This window comes from Myotis lucifugus, unplaced genomic scaffold (assembly GCF_000147115.1).
Source record: "Myotis lucifugus unplaced genomic scaffold, Myoluc2.0 scaffold_28, whole genome shotgun sequence".
NCBI lineage: Eukaryota > Metazoa > Chordata > Mammalia > Chiroptera > Vespertilionidae > Myotis > Myotis lucifugus.
In genome coordinates, this window is record NW_005871076.1 from 9,508,323 (window position 1) to 9,523,426 (window position 15,104).

Consider the following 15,104-nt stretch of genomic DNA (forward strand, 5'->3'; position numbering starts at 1 on the left):
AAGTTTGCCCACCCCTGTACTAGGCAGATATCCCAAAATTCTTTTATAATGAAAACATCTTCTCAGATACCCCTTCATTACTTTTATGAGTGAAACATAACAGTTTGAAAAACCAGTTTTTTTTAAAAAATACTGTTCTAAAGCTCAAGCTCCTGAGAGGTTAGGGTTCCAAGAAATACTCCGTGAAACCTGCATCTTGTTAAGTCCTCAGGATCCCCCTTCACTGGATCACAAATAATTCCATACATTAAGGACATGGACTTTAAAGTAGAATGAAATAGATACAGGTCCCAACTCATTTATTCCCATAATAGCAATATAAATCTGAAAAGATTATTTGTTTAAGCCTGTCTCCTCAATTATAAAATGAGAATACTTTTGAGTACTACTTCATGTGATTACTATAAAGAAGTAAACAAAATAATCCCTGTAAAGCACTTGGCACAGTGCATGGCACTTAGCAGCACTCAATAAATGTTGACTGTTATTATTAACTAGAGGCCTAGTACACGAAATTCGTGTACTGGAGGGGGCGGGTCCCTCAGCCCAGCCTGCACCCTCTCATAGTCCAGGAGCCCTCGGGGGATGTCCGAATGATGGCTTAGGCCCGCTCCCCCTGGGGAGCGGGCCTAAGCCGGCAGTTGGATATCCTTAGCGCTGCCGCAGAGGCGGGAGAGGCTCCTGCCACCACCACTGTACTCGCCAGCCGTGAGCCCGGCTTCTGGCTGAGCGGCTCTCCCCTGTGGGAGCACACTGACCACCAGGGGGCAGCTTCTGCATTGAGCAGGATCGGGCCGAAACCGGCTCTCTAACATCCCCTGAGGGGTCCTGGGTTGCGAGAGGGCATAGGCCAGGCAAAGGGACCCCACCAGTGCATGAACAGGGCCAGGGAGGGATGCAAGAGGTTGGCCAGCAGGGGAGGGACCACAGGAGGGCTCCAGGGTGTGTCTGGCCCGTCTCACTCAGTCCCAATTGGCCAGATCCCAGCAGCAAGCTAACCTACCGGTCAGAGCGTCTGCCCCCTGGTGCTCAGTGCACATCATACCAAGCGGTTGAGCGGCCTTAGTATTCATTAGCATATTACACTTTGGTTGAACGGATGCCCAGACAACTGGGCACTTAGCATACTAGGCTTTTATTATATAAGGATGTTCTATAACAAATTTTAAAAGATCAACATTAATACCAATATTGCTAAAGATATGGGGAACTAGGAACTCTGATAAATCACTACAGTGAGTGAAAACTATACATTTACTTTGCTGTAATAACAATCTGACAATAGTTTAAGACTAGCAATTCCTTTTATACACTCATTCTCCAGACCGAATCTCATAAATGTGCAAGGATAAGCACTGAAGTATCCTATATAATAAAAGCCTAATGTGCAAATTGTCCCCTTGGATAGCCGTTAGCCCGGGAGTTCAACCGCTTGCTATGATGTGCGCTGACCACCAGGGGCAGCGCGGAACATGGCAGACGGCGACCAGCAGCTGTGGTGGCAGGGGGCGGGGCCGCCACCTGGCTCCCAGGTGCTGAGGGAGCTGGGGGGGAGAGGGAGGCGGGGCCCTGGCCCCAAATGATTGCCCACAGGCAGGATGGTGGAGGAGGTGAGGGGGCAGCACCAGGCCAAGGCAGGGTGCCAGGCGAGGCTACGAGGCTGGGGGCACAAGCTGGGGCTGTGAGCCTAGGGGTGTAAGCTGGGGCCCAATCTCCGCAGGCCACCCTGATGGATCCCACCCGAACACGAATTCGTGCACCAGGCCTCTAGTAGTATATAATAGTAAAGTACAGTATATTCCAAATAATAAATATATAGAAACAACCCATATATTTAAAATAAATGTTTGATTCATTGAACGGTAGAACATCCATACAATAGAGTACGATGTAGCCATCAAGAATAATGTAAAAGAGGTGGCTCAGTTGGTTGGAGCATCAACCCGTACACCAAAAAGGTTGGGGATTTGATTCCCAGTCAGGGAACATGCCTGGGTTGTGAGTTCGATCCCCAATACAGGGTGTGCAGGAGGTGGCCGATTGATAGTTCTCTCTCATCATCGATGTTTATCTCTCTCTCTCCCTTCCTCTCTCTGAAATCAATAAAAACATATTTTAAAAAATCAATAAAAATATATCCTCGGGTGAGGATTTAAAAAAAAATAATGATGTAACTACTAAAATGGGAAGATTTCGATTAAGACTGTTACTGCAACAAAAGGTCTTAAAGCAGTATGATCTCATTTTTATGAAAATACATAAATGCGAGCACATGTGAATATATGTAGATACATAAGATAAGATTGGGAAGGATACAAACCAAGGTTTCCAGTAATTAGCTATCTCAACAAGTACGAAAAGAAAAACTGTTTCAATGGGCAAGAAAGAGACTTAGAACAACACTTACATCGACTGCAGCATCCTCATCATCTGAATCTTGGAGACCAAGAGCTGCTTTTTGTAACTTCTTTCTCTCATTAGCCAAAGCTTGTTCTGTTTCATCAAACTTGAATCCCTTACCAGAGAACCCACTACTCTTTTTAATTATTTTCCCTTCCTTTCAAGGAAAAAAAAAAAGTTAATTTCATAGTTAAAAATTTTAATGTTAAGAAATTTACAGCAATTTAATATCGTTTAAGGTGTAGTATGACAATTTAACAAAAACACTTCATCTAGCATGTGAGAAAAAAATTAGATCTGTAGGTAAACGACTGAAAATACTAAATTTAATCAAAAGGATTTTACTTTCACTCTTTTTCCCCCCTCCCTAGAGATAAATAAAAGTAATCCTGGGGGTTAACCAAAGAATTTATATGCATATATGCATAACCCATGGACATAGACAATAGTGTGGTGAAGGCCGAGAGTGGGGGGAGGGACAGTTCAGAAAGGGTGGGTCAATGGGAGGAAAAAGGGTATATCTGTCTTACTTTCAACAATGAAGACAAAAGAAAATAATCCTTTCAAGATTTAAAAGTCCTATATTAAATATTCAAAGTTTAGAACACAATAATGATTTACATTAAAATGGGAGTTAAAAAAACTCACAGCTTTCTGTTGATCTTTGAAATCACTCCACAGTTTCTCTAGATCAGGAGGTACTGCAGTCCCAGACAATTCAAGAGCTTTAATGATGTCACCAGCATAGCGAGCTTGATCTTCTGTGATAAAAGTATATGCGTAACCCTAATGCATAGTGAAAAGTAAAACTATTAGGTACTAACAAGACGAATCCTATTTAGATCACAAGATAAAATCTAAACCACCCAATAAATCCACTTAAGACTCCATCACTAAAGTTTTAAGACCATTAAAAAAGTACTACTAAATTATCTAATGGTTGAAAGTGAAATATCTAAGTTTAATATTCAAAAATGAAGAGCAAAACCAGAAAATTTCTGATTTCTTATGCATAAGTAGTAATACATGTGAATTTATTTTATTTTAGAAATATTTTTAAAATATATTTTATTGATTTTAGAGAGGAAGGGAGAGGGAGAGCGATAGAAACATCAATGATGAGAGAGAATCATTGATTGGCTGCCTCCTGCACGCCCCACACTGGGGATCTAGTCTGCAACCCAGGGATGTGCCCTGACCAGGAACGGAACCTCGACCTCCTGGTTCATACGTCCACACTCAACCACTGAGCCATGCAGTCCAAGCACATGTGATTTTACATAAATGCACAAATGCATTGTCGTACACATTTAATATAGTATTTTCCTTCCCTTTTGGGCTTATGTTCCCTTTCTCTACTAGTGTACCACTCTATATCAACTTCCTAGAATGTAGCTTCCCATATATTTAAGAGTAATAAAAGATATAAAACCATATGTGTGTATAATCATGGTATGGTTTTATATACAAAAGCAACTTGTTTTTTAAATATATTTTTGTAACCATCTTGCAAAAATAAAGTCAACTACATTACCTCCCTGGGATACTCTAAAGCAGCGGTTCTCAACCTGTGGGTCGCAACCCTTTGGCGGTCAAACGACCCTTTCACAGGGGTCGCCTAAGACCATCCTGCATATCAGATATTTACATTACGATTCATAACAGTAGCAACATTACAGTTATGAAGTAGCAATGAAAATAATTTTATGGTTGGGTCACAACATGAGGAACTGTATTTAAAGGGCCAGAAGGTTGAGAACCACTGCTCTAAAGGCTAAGGCACCATATGTCCCAGCAGCTTTTTGGTTCAGGCAAGAGAAAGACTGGAGTTAAAATAAAGAAATAGCAAACCCAGATTGCCATCTTCACAAAATACTTTGCCCCTCCCATTGAAACGTTATAAAATTTAAAACATGGTTTAATATTTTATTTCAGGAACATCTAATCACCAGATTTGACCCATGGTCTGTTTCTATACTGCCTAGGAGCTAAAAATGGTATTACATGTTTTTAAGATTGTGTACAAATGTATACACATACATACGTGACAGAGACCACACGTGGCCCCAAAGGTTACAATTTTATTTTATTTTTTAAAATATATTTTTAGATTTCAGAGAGGGAGATAGAAACATCAATGATGAGCCCTAGGCGGTTTGGCTCAATGGTTAGAGTGTCGGCCTGCAGACTGAAGGGTCCCAGGTTTGATTCCAATGAAGGGCACAGGGCATGTACCCCCTTCCTCGGCTGCAGGCTCAATCCCTGGCCCGGCTGCAGTCACAGGAGGCAACCAATCAATGTATCTCTTACATGGATGTTTCACTGTTTCTCCCCTGCCCTTCCACTCTCTAAAAATCAATGGAAAAATATTCTTGGGTGAGGACAAAATAAATAAATAAAATAATAAACATCAATGATGAGAGATAATCACTGATCAGCTGCTTCCTACATGTACCCTACTGGATATCAAGCCTGCAACCCGGCATGTGTCCTGACCAAGAATCAAACCATGAACTCCTAGTTCACAGGTCGGTGCTCAACCACTGAGCCACACCAGCTAGGCTACAATTTTATTTTTTTAAGTTTTAAACATTTTAATACAATTCAAATAAGTATGTCTGGTTCATTTCAGTTCCTTCACTGCCAAACTAGGGTACAGGGACTGCATCAATTTCTCTGACTTCTCTTTATCTGTGATGACCAAGGTATAAAGATATCTGCTGCATCAAACTTTAAACTTCACATTATCCTCATTTTTCTTTCTTTTTTTTTTTAATATATTTTATTGATTTTTTTACAGAGAGGAAGGGAGAGAGATAGAGAGTTAGAAACATAGATGAGAGAGAAACATCGATCAGCTGCCTCCTGTACATCTCCCACTGGGGATGTGCCCGCAACCCAGGTACATGCCCTTGACCGGAATCGAACCTGGGACCTTTCAGTCCGCAGGCCGACGCTCCATCCACTGAGCCAAACCGGTTTTGGCATATCCTCATTTTTCTTGATCTTGACAGACTCGGCATCCTTTTGCCTGGCTGCAAGCACAAAGTCCTTCTTTAATTTTATAGGGCATGACTACAAAGCATGGGAGAGCGCATGGCCAGCACCTTGAATTACCCCATCCCCCACATACTGCCCTCAAGAATGTCAAAAGAGCCCTAACCGGTTTGGCTCAGTGGATAGAGCGTTGGCCTGCGGACTCAAGGGTCCCAGGTTCAATTCCAGTCAAGGGCATGTACCTTGGTTGAGGGCACATCCCTGGTAGGAGGTGTGCAGGAGGCAGCTGATCGATGTTTCTCTCTCATCAATGTTTCTAACTCTCTATCCCTCTCCCTTCCTCTCTGTAAAAAAAAAATCAATAAAATATATTAAAAAAAAAATGTCAACAGACACAAAAGGCTACAATATTTACTACCTGGCCCTTTATATAAATGGTTTCCCAAATCCACAGAATAACTCAGGTTCAAAGAATAAATGCCATCAATTAGCTGTGTAACCTTGGACAAGTAACTTAATTTCTATGTGCCTCAACTTTTCTCATCTATTAAACAGGATAGTATTATCCACCTCAAAGGCAAGTTGTGATGACAAAATGACAAATGTAAAGCACTTCTGTGCCTGGTACTTAATCAGTACTCCATATACAAAACCTATTACTATTAATGTCATTATTGCTTCAGTATGCAGAAATGACTAGGGTTGGAATATCAACCATATCATCATCAATGTTTCCAACAGCAAAATATTCTGCTTCTTCAAAAAGAATGAATTAAACAACAAACAAGCAAACAAAAATGAAAGAAAAACTAACAAGCAAAAAGAATGAAGTAGACCTATATACTTACTGGAATACCTGAGTCAAAAAAGCAAGTGATATGTATGTGCATTGGTGGAGGGGACGACAGGGGTAACAGGTATGGGTTTGAGTATATTTTATGATCCCATATATTTTTTAAAAACCAATGAAAGATTCTAAACTATATACATGGATGTACATAGAAACTTTAGGCAGGTAAAAAATCCTAAAAGGGGACACAAATGGTTATAACTAGAGAATAGCTTGGTATCTGGTAATTTTCAAAATATGTAGACATGTGTAATTTTAACAATACTTAGACATACATATGCATATGTGATGAACACCTCAACTATTCCTCACACTTTGATGATTAAGAATTTTCCCCCCCTTTTTTTTAATTAAAAAAAGTTTCAGTTGATTTTTAGACAGAGAGGAAGGGAGAGGGAGAGAGAGGGAGAAACATCAATGTTAGAGTGGAATATCGACCACCAGGGATCAAGCCCGAAACCCAGGCATGTGCCCTGACAGAACTGAACTGGAAACAGACATGCCCAACCCAGCCACACTGGCCAGGCTGATTGAGGATTTTTAAATGTTCCCATAACTCCGATTACTTACTCCTTAAAACAGTAAAGAAACACTTAGATTTTAATATAACAAAAACCAACTTAAAATTTTTTTTTACTTTGTTGCCTGCTCTTCCAGTTCGTCCTGCTCTGTGTACATAATCTTCATAATGGTTGGGGCAGCTGTAATTTACTACAAGAATCAGATGTTTCACATCTAAACCTCGGGCAGCAACAGAAGTGGCCACAAGAAGTTTGCAGGTCCCATTCTTAAAGTCATTTATGATGCTATCTCTGTCATATTGATCAATACCTGCAAGTAAATGACACATAAGAATTGTAAAATCTCATGTTCAAATTAAACTTTCCACTTCCTCTGACACTCAGAGAAAGAAGTTAAACACAGAGTAAAGAACAAATCCAACTTATATTGACCACACTTCCAACAACTACAATATAGAAAATAAAACACTAAGAAAATTTCATTGCAAGATCAAAGGCTACTGCTATTAACTCATTTATGAATCCTCCAAATCTGCCCTTGCCTGCCCCCTTTCTTATCTAGAAGGCTTATAACTGCAGCAGCCTAATCTCAGAATCACTAGCCTAAACTTTATTAGGGAGCAACAGAAGGCATGCACATTCAGCCTAGATTGACAGGATTCAGATCTTTCTCCTGTTGGGTTTATAGTCTTGCTACTCAGTTTTATCCAAGGACCATAAGCAGCATCACATGAAAGCTTGTTAGAAATTCGGAATCTCAGACACTACCCCAAATTACTGAATCAGATTTTGCATTTTAACAAAATATTTGGGTGATTACACATGCACATTAAAGTTTGAGGTACACTAGTAGAACCTACCTAATAGGATATCTATTAAATGTTATCCAAAGAGCCTCAGACTGAGACAAAGCAGAGCATAAAATGTCAAAATGTTCTATTACAAGATGCCCAGTCCACATATTTATTTGATGACAGATCCCTGGCATCTCTAGTAGTTAGAGGGGGGAATGGAAAAAATTCTGAAACCTTGAAATTAATTTTTGCAGCAGGAGATAATTTTTTAAATTTATTGATTTATTTTAGAGAGAGAAGAAGGGAAAGAGACAGAAAGAGAAATGTCAGTTTGTTGTTCCACCCATCTATGCATTCACTGGTTGACTCCTGTATGTACCCTGACCAGGGACTGAACCTGCAACCTTGGTGTACTGGGACAATGCTTTAACCAACTGAGCAACCCAGCCAGGGCTAAAATTTAAAATCTACTCTTCAAAGACTGAATTAAATAAAGTATTTGAACCTTATGTCAAAGAAACTAGGTTCCAATACTGTACCCAAAAATCTTATCAGAAAAATAATGGAATTAATATCAATATAAATTTAACTTTATAAGTAAAAGATACCAAAACCTTTACTTTAGCCTGAGGTATTCTGACTACTAACCTAACTGTCTGAATTTCATGCAAGTGAATATAATATGCTAATTAAAGTATATGGGATGCCTACCCAGCAACCATTAAGCCTTCTTTTTTTAACATAATCCCAATTTTATTCACATATCCATCCATCCAATACAGTCATTTATATCAAACCAGGGATGAACCAAATTCTCAGTCTTAGGAGGTGAATTATGATTAGTGTAAAACCAACCCTTCTTAAACATTTGTGTTAATAAGAACCAGCCCTGGCTAGTGTGATTCAATTGGTTAGAGCAACGTCAAGGCACATACCTAGGTTGCAGGTTTGGTCTCCAGTCCCTGCTCGTGCAAGAGACAACCAATCAATGTTTCCCTCTCACATCAATGTTTCTCTCTCTCTCAAAAATCAGTGAGGCCAGCTGGTGTTGCTCAGTAGTTGAGCATCGACCTATGAATCAGAAGGTCAAGGTTCAATTCCCGGTCAGGGCACATGCCTGGGTTGCTGGTTCGATCTCCAGTAGATGTGCGGGAGGCAGCCAATAGATGATTCTTCTCATCACTGATATTTCAATCTCGCTCTCCTTCTCCTTTCCTCTCTGAAATTAAAAAAAATAATATTAATTAATTAATTAATTAATTTTTAAAAACCCGCCATAACCGGTTATAAATAAATAAATAAATTAATTTTAAAAAACCCGCCATAACCAGTTTGGCTCAGTGGATAGAGCGTCAGCCTGCAGAGTGAAAGGTCCCGGGTTTGATTCTGGTCAAGGGCATGTACCTTGATTGCAAGCACATCCCCAGTAGGGGGTGTGCAGAAGGCAGCTGATCGATGTTTCTAACTCTCTATCCCTCTCCCTTTCTCTCTGTAAAAAAATCAAGAAAATATGTATCTTTTAAAAAACTTAAAAAAAATCAATGAAGCCCAGCCAGCATTGCTTAGTGGTTGAGCATCGACCTATGGACCAGGAGGAGGTCATGGTTTGATTCCCGGTCAGGGCACAGGCCTGGGTTGCGAGTTCGATCCCCAGTGTGGGGCGTGCAGGAAGCATCCAATCGGTAATTCTCTCTCATCACTGATGTTTCTATCTCTCTCTCCCTCTCTGAAATCAATAAAAATATTTATTTTATCTTATTATTTTTTTACTGTATCTTTATTCATTTCAGAGAGGAAAGGAGAGGGAAAGAGAGATGGAAACATCAATAGAAAGTACGTATTTTTTTTAAATAATGAAAATGTCCTCACATGAGGATTTTTAAAGTAATTAATTAATTAATAAGGACCAGACCCAGAGAGCTTTAGTTTATTGTAGATCATCTTTATTAATATTTACTTACAATTTTTTTTTTTTTTTAGAGAAAAAGGAAGGGAGAGGGAAAGGGAGAGAGACAAATGTCGATGTAAATCAGCTGCCTCCTGCACACCCTACACCAGCGAAGGAGCCCTGACTGGGAATCGAACCAGCAATCTTTCGATGCACATTACATTGACCAACCAAGTGAGCCACACTGGCCAGGGAGCAAATTTCTGTAATGTTTGGCTTAATAGAAGATAGCTGAAGTTACTATACCAGTATCTTCTGTATTCAATCTGCTTCAATATAATATGCCATGCAGCCACTAGAAAACTACACTACACACCCATGAGAGAATGAAAAAGGCAAATAATACGATGGGGTTATTATGGAAATACTCTTGACTTCATGAACCTCCGAAAGTGTCCCAGGACAATAGTTAAGAACCATAATCATTCACTCCCCTTGCCCGTGAATGATTTCAGCATAAGCATGTGATACAATTTTGACCCAAGAGACAAAAGTACATATAGGGATTTATGGGAAACATTTCCTCATTTATATAGAACACACACATTTTCACTAAAATAGAAGCTCTTTTAGGATCAACTCTACTGCAGATAACAACTATAAATTCCGGGCAAAATATAAAGAACAACTACCTGAAGGCACCAGAGTGACTAAAAGCAGACACAAACTGGAAAGGAGTTGAGATGTGGAAGAATATAATGATACTGGGTTGAGGATTATAGAGGATTCTATTTTTTTTATTTATTTTAAACTTTGGAGTAGGAGGAGCCTGGGAAGCCAGGTAGGGAAGCAGTGTTACTGCCTTGGCAGGTTGCTAGCGAGTTTGATTCCTGAACAAGGGCATACACCTCAGTTGCATGTCCCCCAGCCCTGGTAGGGGCTCATGTGGGAGGCCAATCAATGTGTCTCCCTTCCACTCTCTCTAGGAATCAATGGGAAAAATATCCTCCGGTGAGGATTTAAAAAAAGCAAAGAAATATAGTTTTAATGACAAGAAAGAGAATAAAAAATTAAGACAAACTCAGGACCAGAAAAGAGCGCTATACTGAATTATGCATAAAAATGCTGCCCATTACAAAAAAGACTGAGTTTGAAATATGGAACAATCAAGTTGATACCCTATTTAAAAAACAAGATTCCCACAATGTAAGTCCCAATATGTTTAACAATGGTGACAGTACAAATAAAATGTTACTTTATAATTTCAACTAAAGCTCTAATTTGAATCATGAAAACCTCTAGGTAATATGATACAATGAAAAAAATATAACATGAATCAGAAATTCTTAATATCAATTCCTCCTTAGATGATTAATGGCTAGAGAATTTGGTCAAACCAATGTATTATTTTAAAAATTGTTTTATTGCTTAAAGTATTACAAAGAGTATTATATATGTCTCCTTTTTTCTTCTCCCCTTGACCCTCCCCTAGCCTCCCATGCCCCCCAGTGTCTTTTTTTTAATATATATATATATTTAATTGTTTTATTGCTTAAAGTATTACAAAGAGTATTACATATGTCTCCTTTTTTTCCCGCCCTTGACAATCCCCTGGCCTCCCCTACCCACCAGTGTCTTATGTCCATTGGTTATGCTTATATGCATGCATACAAGTCCTTCGGTTGACCTCTTACCCTCCCCACCTGCCCCTCAACCCTCCCAGTCTGTTCGAGGCTGCTCTACCTCTGTATCTACTTTTATTCATAAGTTTATAATGGTCTTTATTATCCATAAGTGAGTGAGATCATGTGCTATTTTTCCTTCATTGACTGGCTTATTTCACTTAGCAGAATGCTCTCCAGTTCCATCCATGCTGTTGCAAATGGTAAGAATTCCTTCTTTTTTACAGCAGCATAGTATTCCATCGTGTAGATGTACCACAGTTTTCTAATCCATTCATCTACTGATGGGCACTTAGGCTGTTTCCAGATCTTAGCTATGGTGAATTGTGCTGCTATGAACATAGGGGTGCATATATCCTTTCTGATTGGTGTTTCTGTTTTCTTGGGATATATTCCTAGAAGTGGGATCACGGGGTCAAATGGGAGTTCCATTTTTAGTTTTTTGAGGAAACTCCATACTGTCTTCCATAGTGGCTGCACCAGTCTGCATTCCCACCAGCAGTGCACGAGTGTTCCTTTTTCTCCACATCCTCTCCAGCACTTGTCGTTTGTGGATTTGTTGATGATAGCCATTCTGAGAGGTGCAGTGCACGAGTGTTCCTTTTTCTCCACATCCTCTCCAGCACTTGTCGTTTGTGGATTTGTTGATGATAGCCATTCTGAGAGGTGTGAGATGCTACCTCATTGTTGTCTATTTAGGTCCTTTGCCCATTTTTTGATCGGATTGTTTATCTTCCTTTTGTTAAGTTGTATGAGTTCCCTATTTGAAAAGTGTCTATTTAGGTCCTTTGCCCATTTTTTGATCGGATTGTTTATCTTCCTTTTGTTAAGTTGTATGAGTTCCCTATAAATGTTGGAGATTAAACCCTTATCAGTGATAACATTGGCAAATATGTTCTCCCATGCAGTGGGCTTTCTTGTTGTTTTGTTGAAGGTTTCTTTTGCTGTGCAGAAGCTTTTGATTTTGATGTAGTCCCATTTGTTTATTTTCTCTTTAGGTTCCGATGCCCTAGGAGCTGTATCGGTGAAGAAAATGCTTCGGCATATGTGTGATGTTTTGTTGCCTTTGGATTCCTCTAGTATTTTTATGGTTTCCCGTCTTACATTTAAGTCCTTTATCCATTTTGAGTTTATTTTTGTGTATGGTGTAAGTTGGTGGTCTAGTTTCATTTTCTTGCATGTATCTGTCCAATTTTCCCAACACCATTTATTGAAGAGACTGTCTTGACTCCATTGTATGTTCTTGCCTCCTTTGTCAAATATTAATTGAGCATATTGGTTCAGGTAGATTTCTGGGTTCTCTATACTATTCCATTGATCTATATGTCTGTTCTTGTGCCAGTACCAGTTTTGAAAACAGTGGCTTTGTAATACAGCTTGATATCTGGTATTGAGATCCCACCTACTTTGTTCTTCTTTCTCTGGATTGCTGCAGCTATTCGGGGTCTTTTTTTATTCCAGATGAATATTTGGAGAGTTTGTTCTAGATCTGTGAAATATGCCGTTGGTATTTTAATGGGAAGTGGGTTGAATTTATAGATTGCTTTGGGTAGTATGGACATTTTAATGATGTTGATTCTACCAATTCAAGAACATGGTATGTTCTTCCATCTGTTTATGTCTTCCTGTATCTCTTTTTTCAACGTTCTGTAGTTTTCTGAGTAGAGGACATTTACCTCTTTAGTTAAGTTTATTCCTAGATATCTTAATTTTTTTGGTGCGATGGTAAATGAGATTGCTTTTTAACTCTCTTTCTGTAAGTTCACTATTGGTGTATAGAAGTGCGACAGATTTCTTGGCATACATTTTGTATCCTGCTACATTGCCGAATTCATTTATTAAGTCTAATAGTTTTTTTATGGAGTCTAGGGTTTTTTATGTATAATATCACGTCATCTGCAAATAAGGACAGTTTTACTTCTTCTTTTCCAATTTGGATGCCTTTTATTTCTTCTTCTTGCCTAATTGCAATGGCTAATATTTCCAGTACTATGTCAAACAGGAGTGGTGAGAGTGGGCATCCCTGTCTTGTTCCTGTTCTTAGGGAGAATGGTTTTAGTTTTTGTCCACTGAGTATGATGTTGGCTGTGGGTTTGTCATATATGGCTTTTATTATGTTGAGGTATGATCCTTCTATTCCCACCTTGCTGAGAGTTTTTATCAGAAATGGGTGTTGGATTTGTCAAACGCTTTTTCTGCATCAATTGATATAACCATGTGGTTTTTTTCTTTCAATTTGTTTATGTGATGTATCACGTTTATTGATTTGCGGATATTGTACCATCCTTGCATCCCTGGGATAAATCCTACTTGGTCATGGTGTATGATCTTTCTGATGTACTGCTGAATCCGATTTGCTAAGATTTTGTTGAGGATTTTGGCATCTATGTTCATGAGGGATATTGGCCTGTAATTCTCTTTCATTGTGTTGTCTTTCCCTGGTTTTGGTATTAGGGTGATGCTGGCTTCATAGAATGATCTTGGAAGTGTTCCTTCCTCTTGAATTTTTTGTAGTAGTCTGAGGAGGACAGGTTTTAGTTCTTCCTTGAATGTTTGGTAAAACTCCCCTGTGAAGCTATCAGGCGCTGGGCTTTTGTTTGCTGGAAGCTTTTTGATGACTGCTTCAATTTCTTCCATAGTTATTGGCCTATTGAGATTTTTACATTCTTCCTGATTGAGTTTTGGAATGTTGAATACAATTACTTGTCTTCTGGTTTGTTGAAGCAATAGGTCAGACAACATTTGCCACAATAATGTCTGTCAAAGTGGCTGGCCATAAAAACTCCAGCACCATTTCTGATTTTGATTTTGCCATTCTCATCCACTTTGTAGTACTTCAGGACAGCCAGCTTGACCTTCTTTCTCTTATGCTTGTTCTTCTTGGGAGTGGTGTACGACTTCTTCTTCCTTTTCTTGGCACCACCACGAAGTCTCAACACAAGATGAAGCGTGGACTCCTTTTGAATGTTGTAGTCAGACAAAGTGCGCCCGTCTTCCAGTTGCTTGCCAGCAAAGATCAGTCTTTGCTGATCAGGAGGAATTCCTTCCTTATCCTGGATCTTGGCCTTCACATTTTCTATCGTATCCGAGGGTTCAACCTCGAGAGTGATGGTCTTCCCCGTGAGGGTTTTCACGAAAATCTGCATCTTGGCGGCGACCCCACCGCAGATGGCGGATCGGAAAGCTATTGAGATTTTTACATTCTTATGATTGAGTTTTGGAATGTTGTATTTTTCTAGGAATATGTCCATTTCCTCCAGGTTGTCTAGTTTGTTGGAGTAGAGTTGTCCATAGTATTTGTTAACAATCATTTGTATTTCTGTGGGGTCTGTTGTGATTTCGCCTCTATCATTTCTGATTTTGTTTATTTGGGTCGTCTCTCTTTGCTTCTTGGTGAGCCTGGATAGAGGTTCATCAATCTTGTTTATCCTTTCAAAGAACCAGCTCTTGGTTTCATTGATCTTATGTATTGTTTTTTTTGGTCTCTATGACATTTATTTCTGCTCTGATCTTTATTATTTCCTTCCTTCTGCTCACTCTGGGCTTTTCTTGTTGCTCTCTTTCTAATTCTTTGAGATGTAGAGTTAGATGATTTACTACCATTTTTTCTTGTTTTTTGAGGTAGGCCTGTAGGGTTATAAACTTCCCTCTCAGGACTGCTTTCATTGTGTCCCATAGGTTTTGGATTGTTGTGTTTTCATTGTCATTAGTTTCCAGGATGTTTTTAATTTCTTCTTTGACCTCATTGGTAACCCAATCAATATTTAATAACATGCTATTCAGCTTCCAAGTGTTTGAGTATTTTGGGTTGTTTTTATTGTAGTTTATTTCTAATAATATGCCATTGTAATCTGAGAAGATGCATGGTATGGTTTCAATCTTCTTGAATTTGGGGAGACTTTGCTTGTGACCCAATATGTGGTCTATTTTTGAAAATGACCCATGTGCACTTGAGAAGAATGTATATTCCAT

The 15,104-nt window shown here is 39.2% G+C and overlaps 1 protein-coding gene, 1 non-coding gene and 1 pseudogene across 4 annotated transcripts in view; 1 reads left to right on the top strand and 2 right to left on the bottom strand.

Moving 5' to 3' along the window:
• The window catches only part of DDX46 (DEAD-box helicase 46), a 60,149-nt gene that overhangs the window by 14,994 nt on the left and 30,051 nt on the right, over nt 1-15,104 (bottom strand). For all 3 annotated transcript variants that reach the window (XM_023752155.1, XM_014453901.2, XM_023752154.1), the window contains 3 exons: nt 6,885-7,078; nt 3,049-3,186; nt 2,408-2,557 (listed from right to left, as the gene is read on the bottom strand). In XM_023752155.1, the coding sequence (XP_023607923.1) occupies nt 2,408-2,557; nt 3,049-3,186; nt 6,885-7,078 (482 nt within the window). The remainder of the gene's footprint in view (nt 1-2,407; nt 2,558-3,048; nt 3,187-6,884; nt 7,079-15,104) is intronic.
• On the top strand, nt 42-112 carry LOC111825498. The gene has a single exon (XR_002828682.1). It is a non-coding gene; the product is annotated as a small nucleolar RNA SNORD101 (small nucleolar RNA).
• On the bottom strand, nt 13,825-14,455 carry LOC102427099 (annotated as a pseudogene).